The sequence below is a fragment of the Drosophila gunungcola genome (genome assembly GCF_025200985.1).
Source record: "Drosophila gunungcola strain Sukarami chromosome 3L unlocalized genomic scaffold, Dgunungcola_SK_2 000002F, whole genome shotgun sequence".
Lineage (NCBI taxonomy): Eukaryota > Metazoa > Arthropoda > Insecta > Diptera > Drosophilidae > Drosophila > Drosophila gunungcola.
Genome location: NW_026453178.1, coordinates 6,821,571 through 6,843,123, shown reverse-complemented (window position 1 = coordinate 6,843,123; position 21,553 = coordinate 6,821,571). Strand labels below are relative to the sequence as shown.

Genomic DNA, 21,553 nt, shown 5'->3' with positions numbered 1-21,553 from the left:
TGGAGTGGCATAGGGGGAGTAAGAAAAAGAAAAAGTTGTGACCAAAAAAGGAAAGGAACCGACTGGTAGTTGATAGTACTTTAAATTTAGTTTTTAAAATTTTAAACTGAACAAAACTAAATCCATAATATTTTCTTATTTCTTGAAAAATTTTTATAAATGGAAGAATATGATGCGATAAATCTATTGAAATTTTTTTTACAAACTAAGACCAGCTTTGTGATACTAGTATAATGCTCTGAGTCTTGAGTATTTATTTATTTATTTTGAATTAGAAACAGCAAACATTTTTGATATCAAAATTACTATCATTAAAATTTAATTTCAAAAAATAAATTTTATGTTATCCAAAACAAATATTTAAAAAATTAAAAATGAATGAACATAAACTAAGCTTAGATACATACAAAAAGTGCAATGAAAATCGGTTTTAGGAATAGGATTAAGATTTACCAGCAAGCATACCCAACTACGGAAATTACAGGGTATTTTGGGAACCCATTCCATTGCTTCCTAATGCCTTGCGTCAACAAATTGCGAGTGGCGTTGCAACCGGCCAGCATTTTTTGCTGCATGCTCTTTGGCGTATCAATTTTTCGCTTCTTTCCTCGCCATGAAAATTGGGTAGGGGAAATGCATTGTCCGAGCGGAAAATTGAGGGAGTCCAGACATGTCCCGGCATAGGAACACACAAATTTCGGTTGATTTTTTCCAGCTGGTTTGTTTATTTATTTGCTTACTCATAAATCTAAGCGCCTACGTCTGTTGGCGGGCGTTCGTTTAAATTAAAAACCTTAAAAGCAACTAAAAGTACAGCGAAATGATGGGGTGTACGAGGACAGCACATGTATGTTGGATGCTGAATGCGAGTCCCGAAAGATGGATGATTAACAAAGATGTCCGATGTGACTGACTAAGGGGACTCCATCCGGATGCTCCACCTCCGTTATTTTGAAGTGCCCCAGAGGAGGTGGCGTCGACCAGATCTTCATCGAGGTTGGGGCGGGGGCAAGGGTCCAACTCCTGGACAGGGCATCCTTTTGGCCAGGTGCTTGCAGAGCGGCACATCCCGCACAGCATCGCCGATGAACAGGGACAGCAGGTACCATTGTTTCATCCCACTGACGCCCGATTGCACTTTGTAGTTCCTGTTGGTCGTTGGATCCATATCCATGTTGCACGTTGCAGGCGGGGTATCGGAAAGCGGATTACAGAAATAATTACTTATAAGTAAGTGGGTAATATGCACACATAACAACAGAGGCTCCAACCTCGGCTTAAAAACAAAAGAAAGAGTTTTTCTTCACAATGCAGAATGTGTTGGATGGTGAGAATGGGTTTTCACTTGGCTTATTTGTGTAATGGTTGTGCCGGGATGCTACTTAAAAAGAACTGGTGAGTTGAAGCAATATGTATTAAGATAGGCAGAAAAAATGTTTTAACATCGATGAACAAGAACAATGAAATGCAGCACGCTCTTTTAAGCACACAGACCTTCGCTTTAAAAATTTAAAATCATAACAGATATCGCAGAACCAACAATGTTCAAATATTATTATAAATTCTGTTTTATTTTAAACTTTTAGGTACGCAAAAAGTTAGTATGCCAACTAATGTTAAATGATTTCCTTAAAAATCGACAAAAAATTTACCTTTTACCACTGTTGTAGTGGTAGTTTTGTAGTTTTGTGATTTGTATAAAAATAAAGACAATTAAAAAAAAATATTTGTATGTTTAATTGAAGCCAAAAAAATGTAAACTATATTTAAGTCATTACCAAACTCACTCTTCACTAAACCACATTTTAAACAATCTAATTTATTTATGGAACACAAAACCCTTAAATTCCCCCACTGACTGTGAAGTAAATTGCGAATGTATCCTTTTCAGACTTTTGGACCCTGCTGATTACTTTGTGATAGCCACCTTTCTTTCTGCCATGCAACCCTTTGCTTTCACACCTATGGACCTACGGACAGTTCAAATTTCACACGTCTGCAATGGCATAATTTAATCAACTCGGTAACAAACACATCTGCAGCTGCCCTCCGGAAAAGCGACAAAGAGACGGGAAAAACTGACCGAAACCTGGAGAAAAGCCAGCTTTGGCATGCCATTCCCCACTGTGCACTTGCATAAATTTAATCAAAAACTTTAATCATATTTTATTATTACAAAACACGTCGAGTTGCAGAAAACTTCTCCTAATGCCAATTACATTTGCAGCTCAACGGAAACTAAACAAAAACCAAACGAAAGCATCGCAGCCAGACTCAAACTGAGACTCAGTTCGGAGGTCAGGGGTTGAAAACTGAGGTGTGGGCTTCTCAGACAGACGAACATTTCAAAAATAATTTTGAATATTTGCTCTTGACACGTTGGCCAAACAAGCTTTGCCCAATTTTTGGGTTCGATGTGAAGGGTGAACACTTTTGCACATTAAGTGTGAAAGTGTCAGATGCATGTGGAAAACCTTTTTGCGATATCACAAAATATTAAATAGAATAAATGGAGAGTGGCCAAACAAGAAAATGTTACACATACGACACGTCTGCCGAAGGACATCCCTAAGAAGCTTTTCTTTAAGCTGCCCTTTGTTTGTCCTGTCCCTTTTAAATACGAGTATTTCCAACTGGAAACTGGTGGCAACAATAATAAAAATGTTTTACTACCACTGACCAGCCAAGCTTCCCTTCTTTTATTGCATAAAAACGTCAATAAAAAAATCAAGGAAGATGCTGCCGAGACGAGCGCATTAATTATGAATCACAGCAGTTAGCCAAGTTTAGCTGGGGGGGCTTTTGACGGGTGAGAAGAATAACTGGCTGCTTCGTAACATTACCATGACAATGGTATAATGGCCAATTGTGAGGGGAGCTGCGAGGGCAACCAACTCATCAGGAACTGGCAAACGAAACTAAATTTATGTAAACTTACAAATTGAAATCCTGAGGCAAAGCCAAAGTCGCAGTCGAAGTCAAAGTCGAAGTCGTGACATGCACTTTTAAACCCAGGGACCCAGGGATACATTAAATTATGCACAGATGAGTTAGCAATGCCAATGACAATGGGCCAACTGCAAACTCCAGGATGAGACAGCGACAACAAGGAGATATAAAAATTGATTGGAAAACATTTTGCTTTAGCTAAAAACAAGCCATTCATTTGCCAAATGACAACAGCAGCAGCGCCAAACTGCAAACGTACCCATAACAAATGCAATCGCAGAGCAGAAATAGAACCAGAACCAACCGAAGTTCAAGTTGTTACTGCCAGTTGGAGTTGAGTTGAGTTGAGAGTTGCCATAAAGTCAGCACTGCTGCACTTGAGCAGAAAATAGGGAAAGGCACTCAAAAACGCTGATGATATCCTGGTTCTTTTTACATTCACTTAATACAAGGGGAAGAGAAAATTTGGAAATGCCAAAAAACCTTTAAGAACATTTCTGAAAAAAAAACAGTAAACTATTATTAAAAATTGGACAGCTAATCTGGTTACATAAAGTGTGATATTAAGTGTGTACTCTGTGTACATAAATCTGACAACTTTAACTTCATTGATAAACATCAATTGATTGAACAGTTCCTCCATAAATTTAAGCTTGTAGAAATTTCGTATTGCTTTTTAAATGTATATTTGTTTTTAGAATAAGTGTACTGTGTTTCCAACCTATTGTTAAAACATTATCTTTAAGCAAACTACATTTCGTTAAATTTAATTGTTATTTTAACAATGTCCAGTATAATTCGATCAGCCATTTGAATTAGTTACCACACTCTCACCCATTTTTGACCTACCTCAACACCTCCGACCAGGCGGCATGTGGCTTTGCATTTCCATCGCCTGGAAAGCGTCGTTCACTGGAACCCGAGTGTCGGGAGGCGTGGACCCGGCACGGCTCTTCCAGGATACAGGCCTGTGGCCCGAACTCGCCCAGGATCTGTTTTTGGGCCAACTCAGCGTCAAGGGAAAGTGGATGGGCGATATCTCTTCTGCTGCGAGATCTATATGTACCTGTGAAAGTGACAACAATTTCAAGTAAATTATTTCAAGCCCAATAAAATTAATATATTTTTCCAAAATCCTGAAAACTTTGTCGAGCTTTACTTGCGTAGCATGAAAAAAATACAAGCTTAGCTCTATTGGGACAAGCGCACAATTCTTTAAATGAGCTCTTTTGAATTTGAGGCAGAGGGAAAACTAAGCGTTATTTAAAGCAATTATTATTACATAGCAATCGGAAAGGAGGATTTTTCAAAATAAAAATATTTTCACGACGAATTTCGATTCCTGACATTGAAAACTTGAGTGGATTGATTTTTTGAAAATTATTGAACTTATTTAATCAGCTTTTCTTTCTTTCTCCAGTGGAGCTTTAATGTTGACAAAATTAGATTTAGGGATATTTCCCAGATTACTCATGCCAAAAGCTAAGCGGCCCAGCTGTCAACATCATCAAGCTCCACTATCACTAATTTTTATTTTATTATTTATTTCCGGCTTCACGGTGGTAGTTGTTATGGTTGAAGCCACTGGCTCGCCGACAGCCTTGACCCCATTAACACATTTTGTCGGCTAAGTGGACGAGCACGAAGTTGGCAGCCGCTTTTGTCATCGCACTTGCAGATCAGGTTTTTACGGTCCAACGCAATGAGTAAAAAGTTACAACAATCGGCAATGGACACGCACTTAAAAAATGGGTTGGTGTGGCCCAATGCAAATAAATCCCAAACTGCTATTTGCTTATTACATTTTAGAATAAATAGCTAAATTTAGGTTTTTATGAATTTTAGAAATGTAAGTTTCCTGTTCAAGTTTCTAAACTCTAAAGATTTTGTTGAAAAGTTATTTATACATTAATCTCTTATTTAAGCTGATGCCGAGCATCAAAACTAATTGAATGAATTATAAAATTGTATTATTTATAATTTCGTAAGGTATTTCATAACTTCACTTTACACTTCAGTAAATGCAGAGTCATAAAAAACTAACTAGCTGTGAAAAAACCATTCATTAACAATGTTGCAAACTTTTAACAAGAGTGGCTAAAAATGGTTTTTCCTTATAGCTTTTGTATTTTTTTTATATTATTCGTGTCCGTTAGTAAAGACACTTAAAGCACAGCTAAACGAAACAAAAATTTCGCTGCCCAAATTTATTAATTTGGAAATTTCCTCACCGAATTCCTGCACTGATTTCAACAATGCAAAACACTTAATTTATGCACAACATATTTTCAGCTTTCACCCAATGGAGAAAAGAAATTAAATTCAAAATACCGAGTGCGATGGTCGTTTAAGCCAGACTTACTGGGACTGAGGGAGTAGGCCAGCTTCTTGGCGAACTGGGACAAGCGGACGGAGAGCACGATCACGGGGAATCCCACCAGCTGGACGGGCAGTTCGAACAGTGGATCGGAACTTTGGGCCAGACCCTCCTCCACGAACTCCAGAAGAAGCACCAGCAGCACGCAGAGCGTTGGCACCAGAGTCAGAGTGCAGATGTACCGCAGATTCATGGCCGCCAACTTGTCGTAGTTTCGTAATACCACTATATATGCGATCCACGAACGTTTCGAGTTCGAGTTTTGGACTTGGACTTGGAATGGAGTGGAGCGGCAGGCGACTTGGTGCGCTTAACGTCTTCGACTGACTGAAGCGACCTGCCGCCGCTTTGAGCCGCCAAAGCGCCGCATATAAAAATTAAACCAAACGTTAACTTAAACGTAAACAAAGAGAAGCGGAGACCGAGAGTCGCTGGCCGAACCCCAAAGTGTAGGCCCCAAGAAATCACTTGTTGTGTAAAGCTTACACTCCCATGTGTGGGTTTTTGGGTTCAGAGACGTCGACAAAAACTTCAGGGGAATAATAATATAATATAACCATGTGTTTTGGACTTTTTTATGAATGCTTTCTTTTTGATATATATTTAGGTATTAAGCTGAGAAAGGAATTTATGCAGCTTAAAACTTATTTTTTAAACATATGTGCCATAAAGACGAGTAAAAGGTTTTTCGATTGGCTAAACATTTGTTTAGCTTGTTTGGTTTTTTCAGTAAACCTATTTTTCCAGTTTCAAAAGATTTATTAAAATTAAATTTAAATAAAAAGTTCAGTTCTTAAGGGCCTTAAATGTTTATCATTATTTAATAAAACAGTTTAGATTCGATCGAATAAAATAGATGGCTTAACATAAAAATAAATATTTTAAATAATGTAATGTAAAGTCAATTTTTGCGTGTTTCTAAATACCTCTTTGCCTCTTAAATGTTTGGTTTTAAATTAAATTTATTTATTTAGTTTCCAAAAAATGGCCAACCCCTTTTTTTGAAGCCACTGCGTTTTTGGGTTTTTTTGCGGGCCAAGTTTGTTTTGCATTTTGACCAAGTTTTGTGCGGAAACCAAAGCCAAGACAAGACCAGTAAGTGAAAGTGAGGCCCACTAAGCGGAGGGCGCCGGCATAGGCTCTCCACGCTCTCTGAAGTCCCCAAGTCCATATCGTATTTGTATCTTTTCCTCCGATTGCTCCCGTCGTCAGTGCAATTATGAAAAGTTATGAAATCTTTCAAGTCAAATGTCTGGGCATTCGCACTTGAATCGTCGGTGTTTCCTTTTTTGCTCTTTGTTTTCTGTGGTTTTATTTTGGTCTTGGTGTTTGGCTTGCATATCAATTACCACATTACCGTTGGGTGTTACCGGGTGCCTCGAGTGCAAGATTTCCTATTCGGGCTAGCAAGTGATTTGAGCAATTTGTTTCGGCTTGGTTTGGAGGTCAAAGGGAGAAGTTTGTCGGCAATCAATAGGCGAAACCAATTGAAAATGGCTTGCGCTAAAAGCTTTCTTCTAAGCGACTTCAGCAGTCAAACTAACTTATTAGATAATAGGTTGTAAAAACAATCCGACATAAGTTTGTTGCTAAAAAAAATGTTTTTTTTAATGTTTCAAGAAACATTTATTTTTATATTTATTTGAATCTTAAAATCAATTTTAATAATAATTTTGTTATGATCAAAAATATATGTATAAAATAATGCAAGAGGTTTTCTTGAACTAGTTCATAAAAATGGGCATATCTAACGCCATTTGGTCAATCCTACCATTCATCATTTACTTTGTTAGCTCATTTAATTATCACCATTGAAGTTAACCGATTGCTTATGCTCATGTTTGCCATATCAGTTTTCGAAGACTCCATGGAGCACGTGTCGTTGGCCAGGTTAACAATTAAAGAAATGTAAAGTGAGGAAATTAAAAAATTCATATCGAGGAAATCCACTTTCAATAACTGCAAATGCAATAAGGGGTCAATAATAAGAATAAATTACTGGAGGCAATCGCCCATCAATGAGTGGTTCAATCAGTCAGTTGGCCAAGTTGCCGGGACCCGTTTGAAAACATTTCGACCAGATCACGTAGACACCGCCGGAGTTACGCAATCCACAGTGGGGACTCTCGAGCGGCACTCAAGTTGTAAACGCTCCAACTACCGCTATGGGAAATTCGCTTTTCTCTCGCCGCTGATTCAAAGTTTGCCTTACATTTTATGCACATTTTCTACTCGGCTATGATTTTTTCTCGATGTGCAAGCAGGAAAGTAGGTTGGGAATGCAACTTTTGTAGTTGAAAATTTTCGTGTTTTTCCAGTTTTCCTCATATGGTAAAGGTATTTAATATTTACACCCTTCATGGCGTATTTCAAATATTTGCATGTTGAATAATTGCCAAAGCAAGTATTTTATAAGGTACCAAAATGCAAGTTTTGTAGTGAAAAATATATTCGTTTTTCTGGTATTCCTCATAAGATAAAGGTTTTTAATATTTAATATTTAGTTTATTTTTAATATTTTTCAATTATACCTAAAAAAATATTTATTATAAATATTGTTGCTTAAAAACATTGGTTACAAACAAATCTCTCATATTTGGACATAAATTGGTTTAAAATTTGTTTTTAAAATATTATAACTCTTTCTTCAAAAAAATGGTTTTAAAGTTGAAAACTGTTATCTGATTACGATTACGATTACGATTAGTTAAGCATATTTAATTTATTAATGTTAAATTTTTTTAATTTGTAGCATGTTTCATTTGAAGAGTATTGAGGTCTCGTTTTCCCAAAAACTGTTTCCAAAATTTCGCTTTCATTTTTGACGTGCCCAAATATGCGGAAATTATTAAAAGAAAGAAACGAGCCGCTGACAGAAGTCTGAGACAATGCAATTGCACCTGCTGCACCTGTTCACCTCCCACTCCGCCCCCCCAAAATTGCATAAGCCAAACAACTTGTCAAACGTCGGGCCAAAAGCAGAAATTGAGCCGGGTCCAAGCAAAACATGAAAATTGGGCCAAATGCTATACCAAACAATGAAAGTTGCGCACAGAAACACGCAACTAGCGTTACAACAACAAAAATGCTGAAGTAGTAAAACAAATCTGACCCAATTTCAGTTGATTATTACGAATTTGTTGACTTTTATTGTTTTGTACGCTTTGTGCAATTCCAGGCTAAGCTTGTTGCCAAACTGAGCGAGTGTGTAATTGGAATTTCAATTAGGATTCGATTTTCGAAACACATTTTCACTGGCATCGGTGATTTATTTCATTTATTGCCACGTGTCACTGACTGATTTATGCATTATCGAAAAATCTAAAAATAATTTCTTGTTTTTGTTTACTTTCTAGAGTTTTTTTTAATTCAGCCATCCATATGTTTGTCATAATCCGACAATTTAACCATTCGTTTTTTTTTTCTGGCAGTTGTGTTCAGAATACTTAATCGATCAGAAAAACAATTGTAAACAAAGCGAAACATATTCTAATTTTTTGCGCAATGTCATTGAGCCAATCGAATTTGCATATAAAGTGTGCACTAAAATTTGCGGCTTGTTTTTTCTTTATACTTCGTTCAAGGTGGGTGGTACAGTTTTCAAGGCGCGCCTGAAAGTATGCGCTAAAAATGTGTGAGTAAATTTATATCTGGTGGGTGAATGCCAAGCAAAAAATTACATAAACAAATTCAAACAAATTTCGAACAATATTACTTAAAGATTGGGTATAACTTGCAGAGAGCGGCTAACTCTTCTAGTCATATTATGTTTTGTTTGATTATAACAAATATTATCTGACCTTAATAAAAATGTACACGACATATTTTTAACCTTCAGCCAAAATTTAGTCCCCTAATCGGCTCAACCAATATGTATTTCCTATTAAACCTAGCATGCGATACACCACTTTAAACTCCATTATACTAAACCAATTAAACTTCACCCAGTCAAACGAGAAAATCTTCAATGATTCATGAAAAAGTTAGTTTGATAGATTGCCGCATTTGATAGTGGATGCAACCTTCCATTGCATAACAATTTCTAAAAATACGATTTCATTGCCAGCAGGTCGAACGCTTCCTAGCAATTACATACCCGTACATTAATGAACTTGGCTGCCTGTTCAAAAAGTGTGTTTTTACTGTCAAAGCCATTTCACAAATCGCTCGAAGTTGACAAGGCAATAAATAAGATGGATTGAGGCAAGATCATTAGGGAGTATGCACAAAAGAGCGTAATTTATTAACAATTACAGGAGCATCGTACTTAGACTAGGCGTAATGCTAGATCGGGTCGTGACTAGTCACACTTATTAATTACAAACTACCTAGGACTCGTAGCCAGAGGTGGATCCAAGCCGATACAGTTCTACAGTCACTTCAGTCAAGTCGGGACTAAGGTCTAATCTATATAATCTAAGATAGTTTACATGGTAAGGTAATCCAACGGTGAAGACATATGGTACAAAAGTTGAGGTGGCTATACCTAATACTTAAGATACAGATTTCGGGAGTCTAGCAGCCGAGCAGCCTCAGACCCTCACTTTGTAGCTGAGTTTCATTAGCTTCTTGGAACTGATCGGACAGTTCGGCCAGAGGTTGGCGCATCCCATCGGTCCACTGAGATTGTCGCCCGTGTGGCGCATTAGTTCGCCCATGTGGGCCGCGAAATACCATTTGCTCGGCGGCATGTTCATCATCCAGGGCATTGTTGGAGATCTGCAAAGGCAAATAATGGGCACATTAGACGGAAGTTTCTCCACAGCCGAACAACTGAACAAATGTTAAATATTATAATAAGCCATTATCATTTCACGCTTCGCCTGCTATTTCGCCGGAGTTTGTTCAAGTTTCGCTTTCAGTAGTTTTATTCGTCTATATCTGGATTCTAGAATGCCAGAGTTATTCACCTTGCGGTTTGCCTAACTCAACTCTTTATAGTGGCCAAGCTTTTACATTTGCTTCGGCTCACCTTCGCCTCAAGTGCGAGGTTACAGCTGAAGTTGAGGTAGGTTACGACTACTGATCCATGGGTTAAGTTGCGGCTCAAATATTTTTCGCATTTAGCTAGCCTAAATTGTGGTTTTAGTTTCCCTAAGTGACTACACTTTGCCTGTGGCTTGTTCAACCCCTTGTGAGTCACCTACTTACAATTAAATCTGGTGAGTAATAACATTATTTGAAATCTAATGGAGACCAATTGTAGAAAAACTGCACTCGAACCCTATGAAACCTGTTTGGAATCTTTCCTAACTGCTGAATATGCAAATGTTTGGTAGATCAGTTCAGAACTGGTTCTACTTGTTGCACTTTACGAGCAAATATATCTCGACCAAATGAGAACAAAATAAATAAATAAACAAAACGTTCCCTAACTACGTCAAGAAATTTTGTAATCAATGCACTTACAAATTCTCTAGTGCCAATTTATTTATTAAAATATTTAAAAACTAAAATTATTTGTCAAAATGAAATTACGCCTTGCCATTAAGTTCAAACTAATTAGAATTTCAAAAATGTTTTCAATTCATGTTAAACCTGAAATTTTTAAGGTATTTCTAACAAGCTTTGTTTTATGTCAGATGCATTATAAATTGATTGTCGTTCTTATCGAAAAATAATATTAGTTAGTGCTAATGTTATATGATTGTTTGTGCAAGTCATTGCGAACCGGTTTCATGAATATAAATCATCCATAAATTCTTATATTTGCAGTGAGTGCTGACATTTATTTTCAATTTGTTAAGTTTACTCAATTATTTGGATATTCGATTAAAAGTTTATTTACTTTAAATTAATTTCTTATTAAATTATTAAGGTTATTATAAACCAATAGACTGCCTAGAATACTTGAAAAATAAGTTATTGTTTTTCGTAAACTTCTCAAACAAAATTTATGAACTATATATAGTTTTTATTTCTCGTATAGTGCACTTAAAACGTACCTGATCAGTCTCAGCAATTCCCGCTCCTTTTCGCTGAGCTGGTACTCCGGCTTGGAGGCCAGTTCGCAAAGCATCTTCGGAAGACACGACTCCTTGATGGTGTCCGTGAGCTGGGACTTGGTCTTCAGACTCGCCCCCGTGACGACTGCCATTCCCGGCTTCAGGGATTGAGCCGCTGCCGAGAGCTCATTGAAATCGTGCTCTGAAACAAAAATACAATTAAGTCAGGTATGCGGGCATTAATTAGGGGGCTGGACCCATTAGATTTTGGCATTTGGGATTTTTTCACTCGCTGGCGCTCATTTGCATAACTAACTGCTTTCGAATTGGGACTTTGGGAACTGCGCAAATCGTTAGAATATATATTTGGGAAGAAGCGAGATGGGAGATCCCAAGCTCAAGGCTGCCAAATCTTAAGCTAAAATTAAACAAAACAATGACTAATAGATGCTTAGAACAAAGTGTCAACAAAAAGGCAACAAATTGTAAACAATTGAGCAAATATGCAAATATAGGTAGAAATTGAGAGTGTAGAAAGCGTAATAAACAAAACGAATTTCTGTTTATTTTTTTGAGTGCACATTTGCTGTGAGTAAGCCAAATATTTGGCTGGCTGTATTCATTCGATCAGCTGTTGCGAATGTTTCCAACACTCATTAATCGACTGCCATGCCCCGAACAAGGCCAAGTCAATGCGTTGAACCTTACTTTGAATATTTGTTCAGTCATTCAACGCTTAGTTTTATTAATTATAGTCTCCAGTCGAATATTCATTATGCTACCGCCAACTAAGGCAGCTGGTTTTATCTTTTTTTTATCTTTAAATGCGGAACTTTGAATGCAAAAACCCTAACGCGGTGTGAAAATTCAAGCTTAGATATATTCATTACTGATAACATGTTTTAAATATATGATCCTTGTTTTTCGCCCATTTACCTATAGATTAATTGTCTAGAAATAAAACAAAATAAATATTTATCACTGTTTTTGTTTATTTTACTTTTTGTTAACTTGTTGTTCTTCAAAACAATATAAAATCAGCTAGGGATTATTATACATTTTTTGAAAAAAAAACACAGTTAATTAGAAATAACAATTCTTCTATTCAGGTTTTAGGTTACTTTTTGTTTTGATAGGTTTTTTGTTATTTATATGTTCAAAACAATATATTTATATATTTTGGTAGAAAAACACAGTTCATTAGCTGGTTCAAAATAAATATTTATCCTCATTCAGGTTTTTGTTATCAGTTGTTTGAATATAGTTTGTTAATTGAATGCATTTTTAATTTAATATTTGGAACTGATTACCAAAATATATTTTTGAGTTTTTTTATATTTATCAATTTATATATACACATATGACAATCATTAAATAAGTTTGTTTGTTTCGGCGTGTTTCGCTCTGGATGTAGGCAATAAATCGTGTAATCAGTGAGAATCATTTTCAAAATCTTGTAAATGTCTTAATACATTGAACTTGACTCTTTCAAACTGCTGAAAATACACTTCTTTGAGCGATACAACGGATTACGAGTCAACTAGGTTGACTCCGTAACTGGAATCAATTTGCTTTCCAAGTGCACGTAATTGAATGGAAATAAATACAAATTAAAGTGCAAGCTCGGCATGTTTATCACGCACTGCATTTATCAGCTAAAGGTTGTGGCAAAGTGTTTCTTTATTTTTTTTCTGTTTTGGCCAAGAGAGAAAAAGGTGAAAAGAAACCGAAATTGTTAATTCAGATGATTTCCATCGGCTTGGGGAAGGGCACGTGCTACTTCTCTATGGAAGTTAGTGGCATTTACAAGTGATTAAAGTGAATATTTATAACCAAGATTGCCAACGTTTGTCAACCAACTTCACTCTCGATTTCCGTTGAACTCGTTTCTAGCCCAGACAACTTCTTCAGTTGGAACGGATTACGTCGGGAAGCGGAACCGGTTACAGTCGAACATATGGCTGAATATTTCCCAAAAACCCAAGCCGGTGTCTTGGCTTAGTTCGACAAATTAAATGTCACAAATCAAGTCAAGTTTTCATCACTTCCTGTTTTGAGTAATCAAGCTAGAATAATGAACTTTGAGTTTAAATAAATAGTGGTATAAGCGCATCTGTCTAGACGCCGTTACGAAACTGGAATATTGAGAGAAAGACCCTATTTTTTCTTAACTTGGCCCATGCTAATGAACTGCTACCCTCTGAACATGCAAAGCGAAAACTTGTTGTTCGCTTGGAGTTTTATTACATCAAGTTTATTTGCTTGGCATTTTTCCACTTTCACCTCGGAACACAAAAGAAACACCAAACTCCAATGACTTAGAGATGGTTTCAGCCATCTTAATGAACTGTAAAATGGTCTGGGGAATATTGCTTTCATTCATGATACAGAAACTTGGATTTCAAAATACGACAAAAATATAATTTGGCTTACAGTGTGAATATTATTATTATTTACCTTTTTGATGTTTTATGTTTCGAAAATATTATGTCAGAACTATTAATCGAAGAAACTAAACTTTAAGCAATAACCAAACTTAAGAAATCTTATATAAAATAGCTAAAATCTTCAAAATAATGATTTGTTCTCAGATTTTATTTAATTAATAATTTATTACTGATTTATAAAAATTTTAAAAAATGTGTTTAGCATAATAAATTATTATTTAAAAATCATTGAAGTAAAAACGATTGTAAGCCATGTTTTTGGGCAAGAAAGAACACACAAATTCCTGGGGCTGATGTATTTTCATGGGCTCCGTTTCCTAGTGGATATTGAACAAAAGCAAGCTCCTATCCGGTGAGCCCTCGACTTTCCTTTGATTTCATTAAAGTTTTATTGTCTCTACACACACTCGTTCGCGTATCTTTTCCGGTTTGGCCCATACACATGACATTTGTTGTGCAATGCCGAAATGTTATGTCATACAATAGGGTTCGATATTGTGTATGCAAATCAACGAGAAAGTGGCGACGAAGAAGTGTATTCGTAATGACTTTAAAAGCTCTTGAACGATCGTTTTGGACATGAACTTCGATTTTGTTGAATAATCATTTGAATAAATTACCAACTGTTGTGTGAATATCAAAATTCGCACAGGAAATTAAATGGTAAACAAAGGAAACATGCAAGTATTTAGGAATGCTCCTGTTCTAATTTAGTTTCTAAACTTAAATTCAGTTAACGAAAATATCCCATTAAGCTGTAATTATTTGTCAGTATAATCTTTAAAACTTAGCTATACCATTTTTTTCCAACTAATAAATACTGTTCATGAGTCTAACAACTCAAAAAAAGTACTCAAGTAATGAAGTCACTTTCCTCAAAAGCTAGACCATAAAAAAAATTAATGACTTTGTTGTTAATGGAAACTTTTGCCGACTGAAGTATCTGTTTAACATGGCAGGCAACGTTAAGCTTGGAGTACTTAAATTGCCAAAACATTTCCTAGACCTACGGAATTAGCTTTGGGAAAAGTTTTAGAAGCATTTACGTACTTCTTAAATAATTGCTCGAAAATAGTAATACCAACCCATTAGGTCAAAAGCACTTGAATGTTTACTACAAAAACAAGGTACTTATATTTTGCATTAAAAATGAAAGTACCTTATCCAAGTACAAATTTTTTTTATAAATTGTAGCCTCTCGTACCGCTAATGTACTTGCCAAATCGACAACATTAACTTTAAAGCGGAGCTACACGTGCGTAATAAACAATCGTACATTGGTCTCCCAGGGCTCAGTTCCGGCGTTCACCTACGAAGCCGCCAACAAAAACTGTAATTAACATTTATACCCGAATTGAAGCTTACACGTGCCTCCAGCTCTTTATATGTAAACCTCCATTTATAAAACGAAATTAACCTTGATAAGTCCAAATACAAATTCATACAGATGGTATAACAAAAAACTTAAACAAAAATTCCCATATATGTTTCCAGTAGGCCAACTAAGGAGTTAACAGTGTTAATATGATTATAATTGACTATACATATTTTATTATTTATTTAATGTAAGCAACCTATTTTTTAAGCGATTACGTAGCAGAATCTTATTCGAAAATTATTAACAACTTATTAAGACTTTTTCATTATAAAAACATATTTTAAAGATAAACATGAAATATTAAGTTAAATTTAATTACTTAAATAAATGTGTCAAATATTTTCTTAAAATTTAAGTACCTATATGAAAACTTTTTATAAAGCCGGGGAAAGGAAATCGAATACTGAAACGAAAAACTTTATTTCAAACTGTTTAAAATTTTAAGTGGCTGACTCTATTTTCAGCCATTTAAGTAGAACACTGAATATAAAGAAACATCATATTTTTCATTTAAAAGATTTAAGTATTTTATTATGATAGTCTACTGTACGTCCGAAATCCGAAAAAAATTCCCAAAAATTTGGCAACGCAAAATCGTCAGAAAATAAATAAAAAATAAAATTCATTATGGGATGGCAAAACTTACCTTCGGCTATATCGATTTCGGCATTCTTCGGCTGGAACTTGCTGGCCGCTGCAGCCGCCGGACCCGTTGGGGCACCACCCGCTCCCGCGCCGCCCCCCGATCTCACCGAGTGCGGATCGGGGTGGTTGGACTTCATGCCGCCGCCATATCCAAAGAGATCGCCCACCAGCAGCAGGGAGACGATGCCGAAGATCATGAGGCGACAGCGCCAGGCGGTGTCCATGAGAGCCATAATCCAAAAATCGACCGAGTCACACACGCGTTTCACAACTTAATTTAATTTTTATAGATATTTTGGTTGGTTAGCACCTGTGTTTTGACACTTTTTTCAATGGCAAGCCGACGGACGAGCAAGAAAAATGAAAGTTCGGAGGGGGTTGGGAAAAACGAAAGTCGTTTTTTTCTTTACTCGCTTTTCGAAAACGTTTTCAAATTACTGCTGGCAAACATGCAAAGAGCGGCAATTAAATTTGGCATTCAAGCGCACATAACTTGTTGGTAACTGTAAATACGAAATACAGGCACAGGTAACACACGCGATAGCGACAGGTAATAAGTCTCGGAGGAGAAGAGCAGCGCATACGTCCGAATCGAGCAAAAGTTGCAGTGCCACTGTGCCACTGAACTGAAGCGGTACCAAAAGATATAACATTAAAGCTATTCCCACACGATCAGCTGTTGGGAGAGGTAAGACAGAGAGAGGTTTTCAGAGAGAGGTTTATAAGTATTTTAACCCAGGTACAACTGTTTCGGAGCGGCTCACCAAAAAAACCCAGAGAGATCGGGTTTATCAGAGAGTGGTACGCAAGTACCTGTTTGTTGCCTTTTAGCACCCACTGTACTGCATTTGCTGGTGCTAATTGTCTGCGGCCAGTCGCAACCACAGCTGTCCATCATTCGCCTTAAAAAAGGTTTGATTAAAGCGAACCCAGAGCACAAGTCACTTACTTACACACGAGCGATCGCAGTTATGTAGACTGAGTTAAACTGAGCGACTTACAGGTTCGATTACCCGCACGGGCTAATGACCTGAGTTAGGGACTGTTGGCTAACTTAGTTTTTTAAACTGTGGAATATCACACCTTAAATGGGTTATACACAATTCTGTCGTACCCCGAAATTGATATTAAGTAATTTTATTCGCAAAGGGGTAAAACAATTTGCATAACATCAAATTTATATATGTATTTAAATATAAAAAACATTAGTTTATTTTTAATATTTGTTTCTGTAGTAGGTGTACTTCTTATTTAGAATTTCGTGGTGGTAAATAAATCTTTTAAGCTATATCTTACAAATCTCAAGAAATATACATATTCCTCGAGTTAAAAAAACCTTTTCTGCAACAAACATGGGCTGACACTTCTCATATTTCCTCAGAAAAGGATGTACAACATATGTGTAAAAAATGATGTACGTTTTGCATGTTCTCAGGTACATAATTTATGTTCTTTTCTTGGAATCAATTTTGTAGGTACTTATATTTATACAGAGGGGTTTCTGCATTCAAAACTAATACTTTTATTCAAGTACGATGATTTGCTATTTGTTCACCTTGACTGCCATGCTAAAAGAATTACCCAAACCAGCAGCCAAATTCTGTATTAATGTTTTAAAAATTCAGTCGCGTGCCCGTCACGTAGGACACTTTGTGGCACAGTAAACATTTAAGGGACTTCCTTAATTTTTATTTATTTACGATCCCCATGACAGCTGCAATTGAGCGGATATCGAACAGGTAGAAAGGTCATCGGGACAGATTTATGATTCCGATGAGGCCCACAGTGCAACCCAGTTAAAAAAAAATAAAATATAAGCCCGCCTGACCCTGCCAACTGCAGCTTAATGTTGCAATGCCCAAAAAAAGGAGCCAGCGAATGGAGGGAGACTTTTTGGCCAAGAAACTTAACCAACCGGACGGCAAGTTGAGTGCGATAAATGCGCAATCGGAACGTGACTTAGCCGTGGCCAACAATCACCCAAAAAAACACGATAAAAAACAACACCGAAACGTACTCAAATTAAAGGTAACAACAAGAACAGAGACAACTTTTTACCGTGCTTAACTTTGCCAAATTGCAGTCAAGCGAAGTGCAACTGCAACTGTCGAGAAGTCGAGGCAATTGCCACTGCTAACTGCAATCTTGAGGTTGACCAGCTAGCCAATACTAACGGCCAATAGAGAAAAAGAAGCATTTGTAAGCACTGGCCAAAATATAACCAGAAATATCTAGTCTAACAACATTTTAATATTTCGAAAATAATTTTTAAATAATTGAATAAATTAACTAAATTATTCAACAAAATGTACTAACAGCCTCATCAGCTTACATCTATTCATACCTTTAATTAAATGCTTAAAAAAATTAAAATTGTGAATTAAAGAAAAAATGTTTTTCATTTTGTTATCCCGGACTGCTTTCAAATTTTCTGACCTCTTTTTATTTTAAGTGCAGCGCCAAGAAATGGAGCCAACATGTTGAGGTTATAAGTAAGGGGTAATTGAGAGTTGTCTGTGCCACTGGAAACTTCGCTCAGAACAGCTGCAAAAAGTGTTCAATCCGCTTTGACTTCGTCTCCCAGAATTCATTTGTTTTGCTTGCCTTCAAATTGCAGTTGCCGCTGTCCTTCAATTGCAACAACGCCCTGTCCAAAAAACTACACTATTCAATAATAAATAGACGTCGAATTAGTACCCTAAAAAATGCTTAACTTTTGGAACTTAAAATTAAAAAATATTAAATAAACTTTAATATATATTAAAAAATAGATTTCAATATAAACAAATTAAATAAAAATAATTAAGAACCTTTTTTTAGTAGTGGAAACAAATATGTGGTTATTTATAATAGAACAAACTTTGTATACACAATTTTAAATTTTTTTAAAATAATTAGTTGCCTTATTTTTAACTTTAAACATTGCCGAAAAATTACTTAGCTTCAGTATCAAGAAGAGTATGTGAAAGAAATACATAAGTGCCCGCGTGTACAAAACATTTTGGGCCCCGAAGGTTAAGCAGCGAAACCCCAACAAAAGCGCGATGTAGAAAAAGAGAAAAAAAGGCTTCATTACTGTCGGGGCAACCAAGCATGAGGCTTAAAAAAAGTCAAAATTATTATTTTTACTTTATTAATGCCGCTTAAAACCTTTGGGCTAGATAGTGCTGATTAAGTTTAAGGTTTCTCTAAAATGTTGGCACATCGTTTTGATCGGGATAAAAGTCATGATTGAATACTTAGACATTTTAATAAAGATAAAAAATTCAAGCTAAAAGGAGAGCAAAAATGTTAATATTATTATTAGTTAACATTTGTCCCTTTACTGTATTGAGATTTTATACAAAATTACATGTGCATTGCACATTGTGCAACCTAAAATATCTTTGGCATTTTTTTTAATATAATATAAATATATTCTCTGTATTTTAGTCTTAAGATAGCAATTCACATGGATTTTAATCCAACGGAGCTTTATTATTTGGAAAAGTTTTTAACTCAATGAGTGGGTCAACTAAACTGGTTCATTACTTTTGCTCAATACAAAGAAATGACAAAAACTTTTTATGAAAGCCAATAGAATAGAATTTGAACCTTTAATTTGATATTTATTTATATCTAGAAGAACATACAAAGGCAAAATGAGTGGCCAATTGTGATCTTGGGAAAAGAGCAACAAATTATTTTCGGTCACATTAAATTCTTTTTGTTAGCACTTATCAATTGCTTAAATTGAGAATTTATTGATTTCAGCAGAGTAATGATACTGCAAAAAAAATATTATATATTTTGGAGATTTTATCTTTTGTATTCTGTTCTCTTTGAAGCTGAACTTGTGCTAATGCTAAACCCATTAAAGAAAAAGTATGTGAATACAGCAAATATTAAAAGTCTAATACAAATTTAAAGCGTTTGTTATATACCATGCCTAAAACCATGATTATTATAATGAGTTTTAAGAGGCAGAATCGAACTAATTGAATAAACATTCGCTAATTAAAGACATTTAATTCCCCAAGCTTAATGAAACCTTAGATTGGGTTGTCAATTAAATTAAGTTGAAGCAATAAATACACGCGTTTCGCCAACTGGTTGAGCTCACACCCTGTCAGAAAAACGGAAACGGAAGCAGCAGCCGAGTCTTTGGTGGTGTTTGAATTTTTTACCTCTTTGGGAAGGGCGGTGGTCTGGCCGACCACCTCAACACCTCAGCAAAATAAGACCAGACCGCAGGAGCAGGAGCAGAAGTGAAAGACACCGCCCGCGGCTTCCATTTACAGCCTGCTTAATTTATGCTAAACGCGTCGCGTCTTTGCATTTAATTGTAAAATTAAATTTGATGCGATTAATGTTGACACAACATGCGATTAGTGCACGAGTTTTGCACTGCCAAAAAATAATATTATCTAATCTGTACCAAAGTGCAATCAAAATTACTAATTTAAAAAATGTATCAATTTTGAAATTGTATTGAACGATCTAAAAATATTTTATTAAATAAAGTAAATAAATCAAATACTTTTATATGGTTACATACATTGTAGATAATCTGAGTTTAAATCGTTTAATTTCCCAAAAATAAATTGAAATATTTATATTGAAAATGTAAACTACAATTTTGTGAAACAAACAGCACACGAAGTCTGTTAGAAAACATAACGGAAAACTTTATAAATACCTAATAAATTAATTGCTTTTTTTTAGTGTGTAAGCCTTTGTCCACTTGCGGTTTGCCCTTTGGGCTTGGCTCGGTTTGCTTTGGCTAAGAGATGGAGATACTGGCAGATATCTATTAGCCAATCGCCTCGCATTTGGCAAATTATCATTGTTTATAATATGACAATATTCGATGGCAGCGACAGCGACACGGACAAGCCCTACATAAACAATAATTAAATGTAGCCAAATTAAATCTTACACAAAAGCAGAACACAAAGTGACAGCTGGGCGGACCTTTCCACGGCCCCCTGACCCATCCAATCACCTTGTCCACGACTTGGATATTTCTGCATAATTATGTGGTACATGTGGTGGGTGGGTGGTGCCGCCTCAGTTGAGTGGTTGAGTGCTCATGCATGTGTGTGTGTCGTGGCCGATAATATGCAGTTTAATTACAGAACACCAAAGCCCACTAACAACAATAATGAGGGGACGATTGGGTTTCTCCGGATTCGGTGAATAAATACTCTAACCAAAAATCATATTTTTTATAAAAATGTTTTTATAACTTTAAGATTACTTTGGTTACTCAGGATTCGGTGAATGAATACTCTAACAAAAAAAAACTTATTCATAAGATTGTTTTTTCTTTCTTTTAGATTACGAAGAAATCATATTTTAATAATATTTTAATTTCTTATTTTATGTAAAACTTAAAAACAAAATATTTGTTTTACAACATTTTGTTGAATTATTCTACCAAAACCATTCCTTCACCATTATTCGAACCAGCTGGAAAAATAAGCAATCCTAGTTAATTGTATCTTAGATTTTTGATTATTAAAATCTTTAACACAAAGCCATCTATCCCCAAAGTAAGGTGAAGTATACTCGGCGGAATGGTCAACATTTTGCTGCATAAATTCAAATTAGTTTGAACTGCCTTATCCCCACTTCCACCCGGGCCAAATCAACCCGATTGAAGCCTTTCTCTACACTACCCCTTTAGAAGCCCCACCTCCTTGCCCAGCCACGCATCACTTTTAATTTTCCATCTGAGACAATGTTCTTGGTCCTGTCAGGTGCATTACTGTATTGTATCCTTATATACCGGGCAGGATGTACGTGTGCGAGTCCTGATCGCTGTTTATTG

The 21,553-nt window shown here is 35.9% G+C and overlaps 2 protein-coding genes and 1 long non-coding RNA gene across 3 annotated transcripts; 1 reads left to right on the top strand and 2 right to left on the bottom strand.

The window, feature by feature from the left end:
- Nucleotides 1–695: 695 nt before the first annotated feature.
- On the bottom strand, nt 696–5,676 carry LOC128257680 (uncharacterized). Its single transcript, XM_052988798.1, has 3 exons — nt 5,312–5,676; nt 3,799–4,015; nt 696–1,148 (listed from the first exon to the last, which is right to left on the bottom strand). Exons 1-3 carry the CDS (start codon nt 5,517–5,519, stop codon nt 989–991), a joined length of 585 nt encoding a protein of 194 aa, XP_052844758.1. The 5' UTR covers nt 5,520–5,676; the 3' UTR covers nt 696–988.
- A 3,862-nt stretch (nt 5,677–9,538) lies between these two features.
- On the bottom strand, nt 9,539–16,376 carry LOC128257332 (uncharacterized). The gene is made up of 3 exons (XM_052988309.1): nt 15,743–16,376; nt 11,272–11,473; nt 9,539–10,045 (listed from the first exon to the last, which is right to left on the bottom strand). The coding sequence occupies exons 1-3, from the start codon at nt 15,972–15,974 to the stop codon at nt 9,859–9,861; spliced, it is 621 nt and encodes a 206-aa protein (XP_052844269.1). The 5' UTR covers nt 15,975–16,376; the 3' UTR covers nt 9,539–9,858.
- A 1,231-nt stretch (nt 16,377–17,607) lies between these two features.
- On the top strand, nt 17,608–18,441 carry LOC128257335 (uncharacterized). The gene is made up of 3 exons (XR_008267854.1): nt 17,608–17,769; nt 17,825–17,940; nt 18,194–18,441. It is a non-coding gene; the product is annotated as an uncharacterized LOC128257335 (long non-coding RNA).
- Nucleotides 18,442–21,553: the final 3,112 nt, after the last annotated feature.

Excerpts from the sequence above, each read along its gene's own strand:
- LOC128257680 (XM_052988798.1), bottom strand. The coding sequence starts at position 5,519 with ATGAATCTGCGGTACATCTGCACTCTGACTCTGGTGCCAACGCTCTGC. Across the intron at positions 4,016-5,311 it reads GGCCTACTCCCTCAGTCCCA|GTACATATAGATCTCGCAGC; the intron begins GTAAGTCTGGCT and ends TCACTTTCACAG. Across the intron at positions 1,149-3,798 it reads GCCTGGTCGGAGGTGTTGAG|GAACTACAAAGTGCAATCGG; the intron begins GTAGGTCAAAAA and ends AACGACCAACAG.
- LOC128257332 (XM_052988309.1), bottom strand. The coding sequence starts at position 15,974 with ATGGCTCTCATGGACACCGCCTGGCGCTGTCGCCTCATGATCTTCGGC. Across the intron at positions 11,474-15,742 it reads CGAAATCGATATAGCCGAAG|AGCACGATTTCAATGAGCTC; the intron begins GTAAGTTTTGCC and ends TTTTTGTTTCAG. Across the intron at positions 10,046-11,271 it reads GAATTGCTGAGACTGATCAG|ATCTCCAACAATGCCCTGGA; the intron begins GTACGTTTTAAG and ends TTGCCTTTGCAG.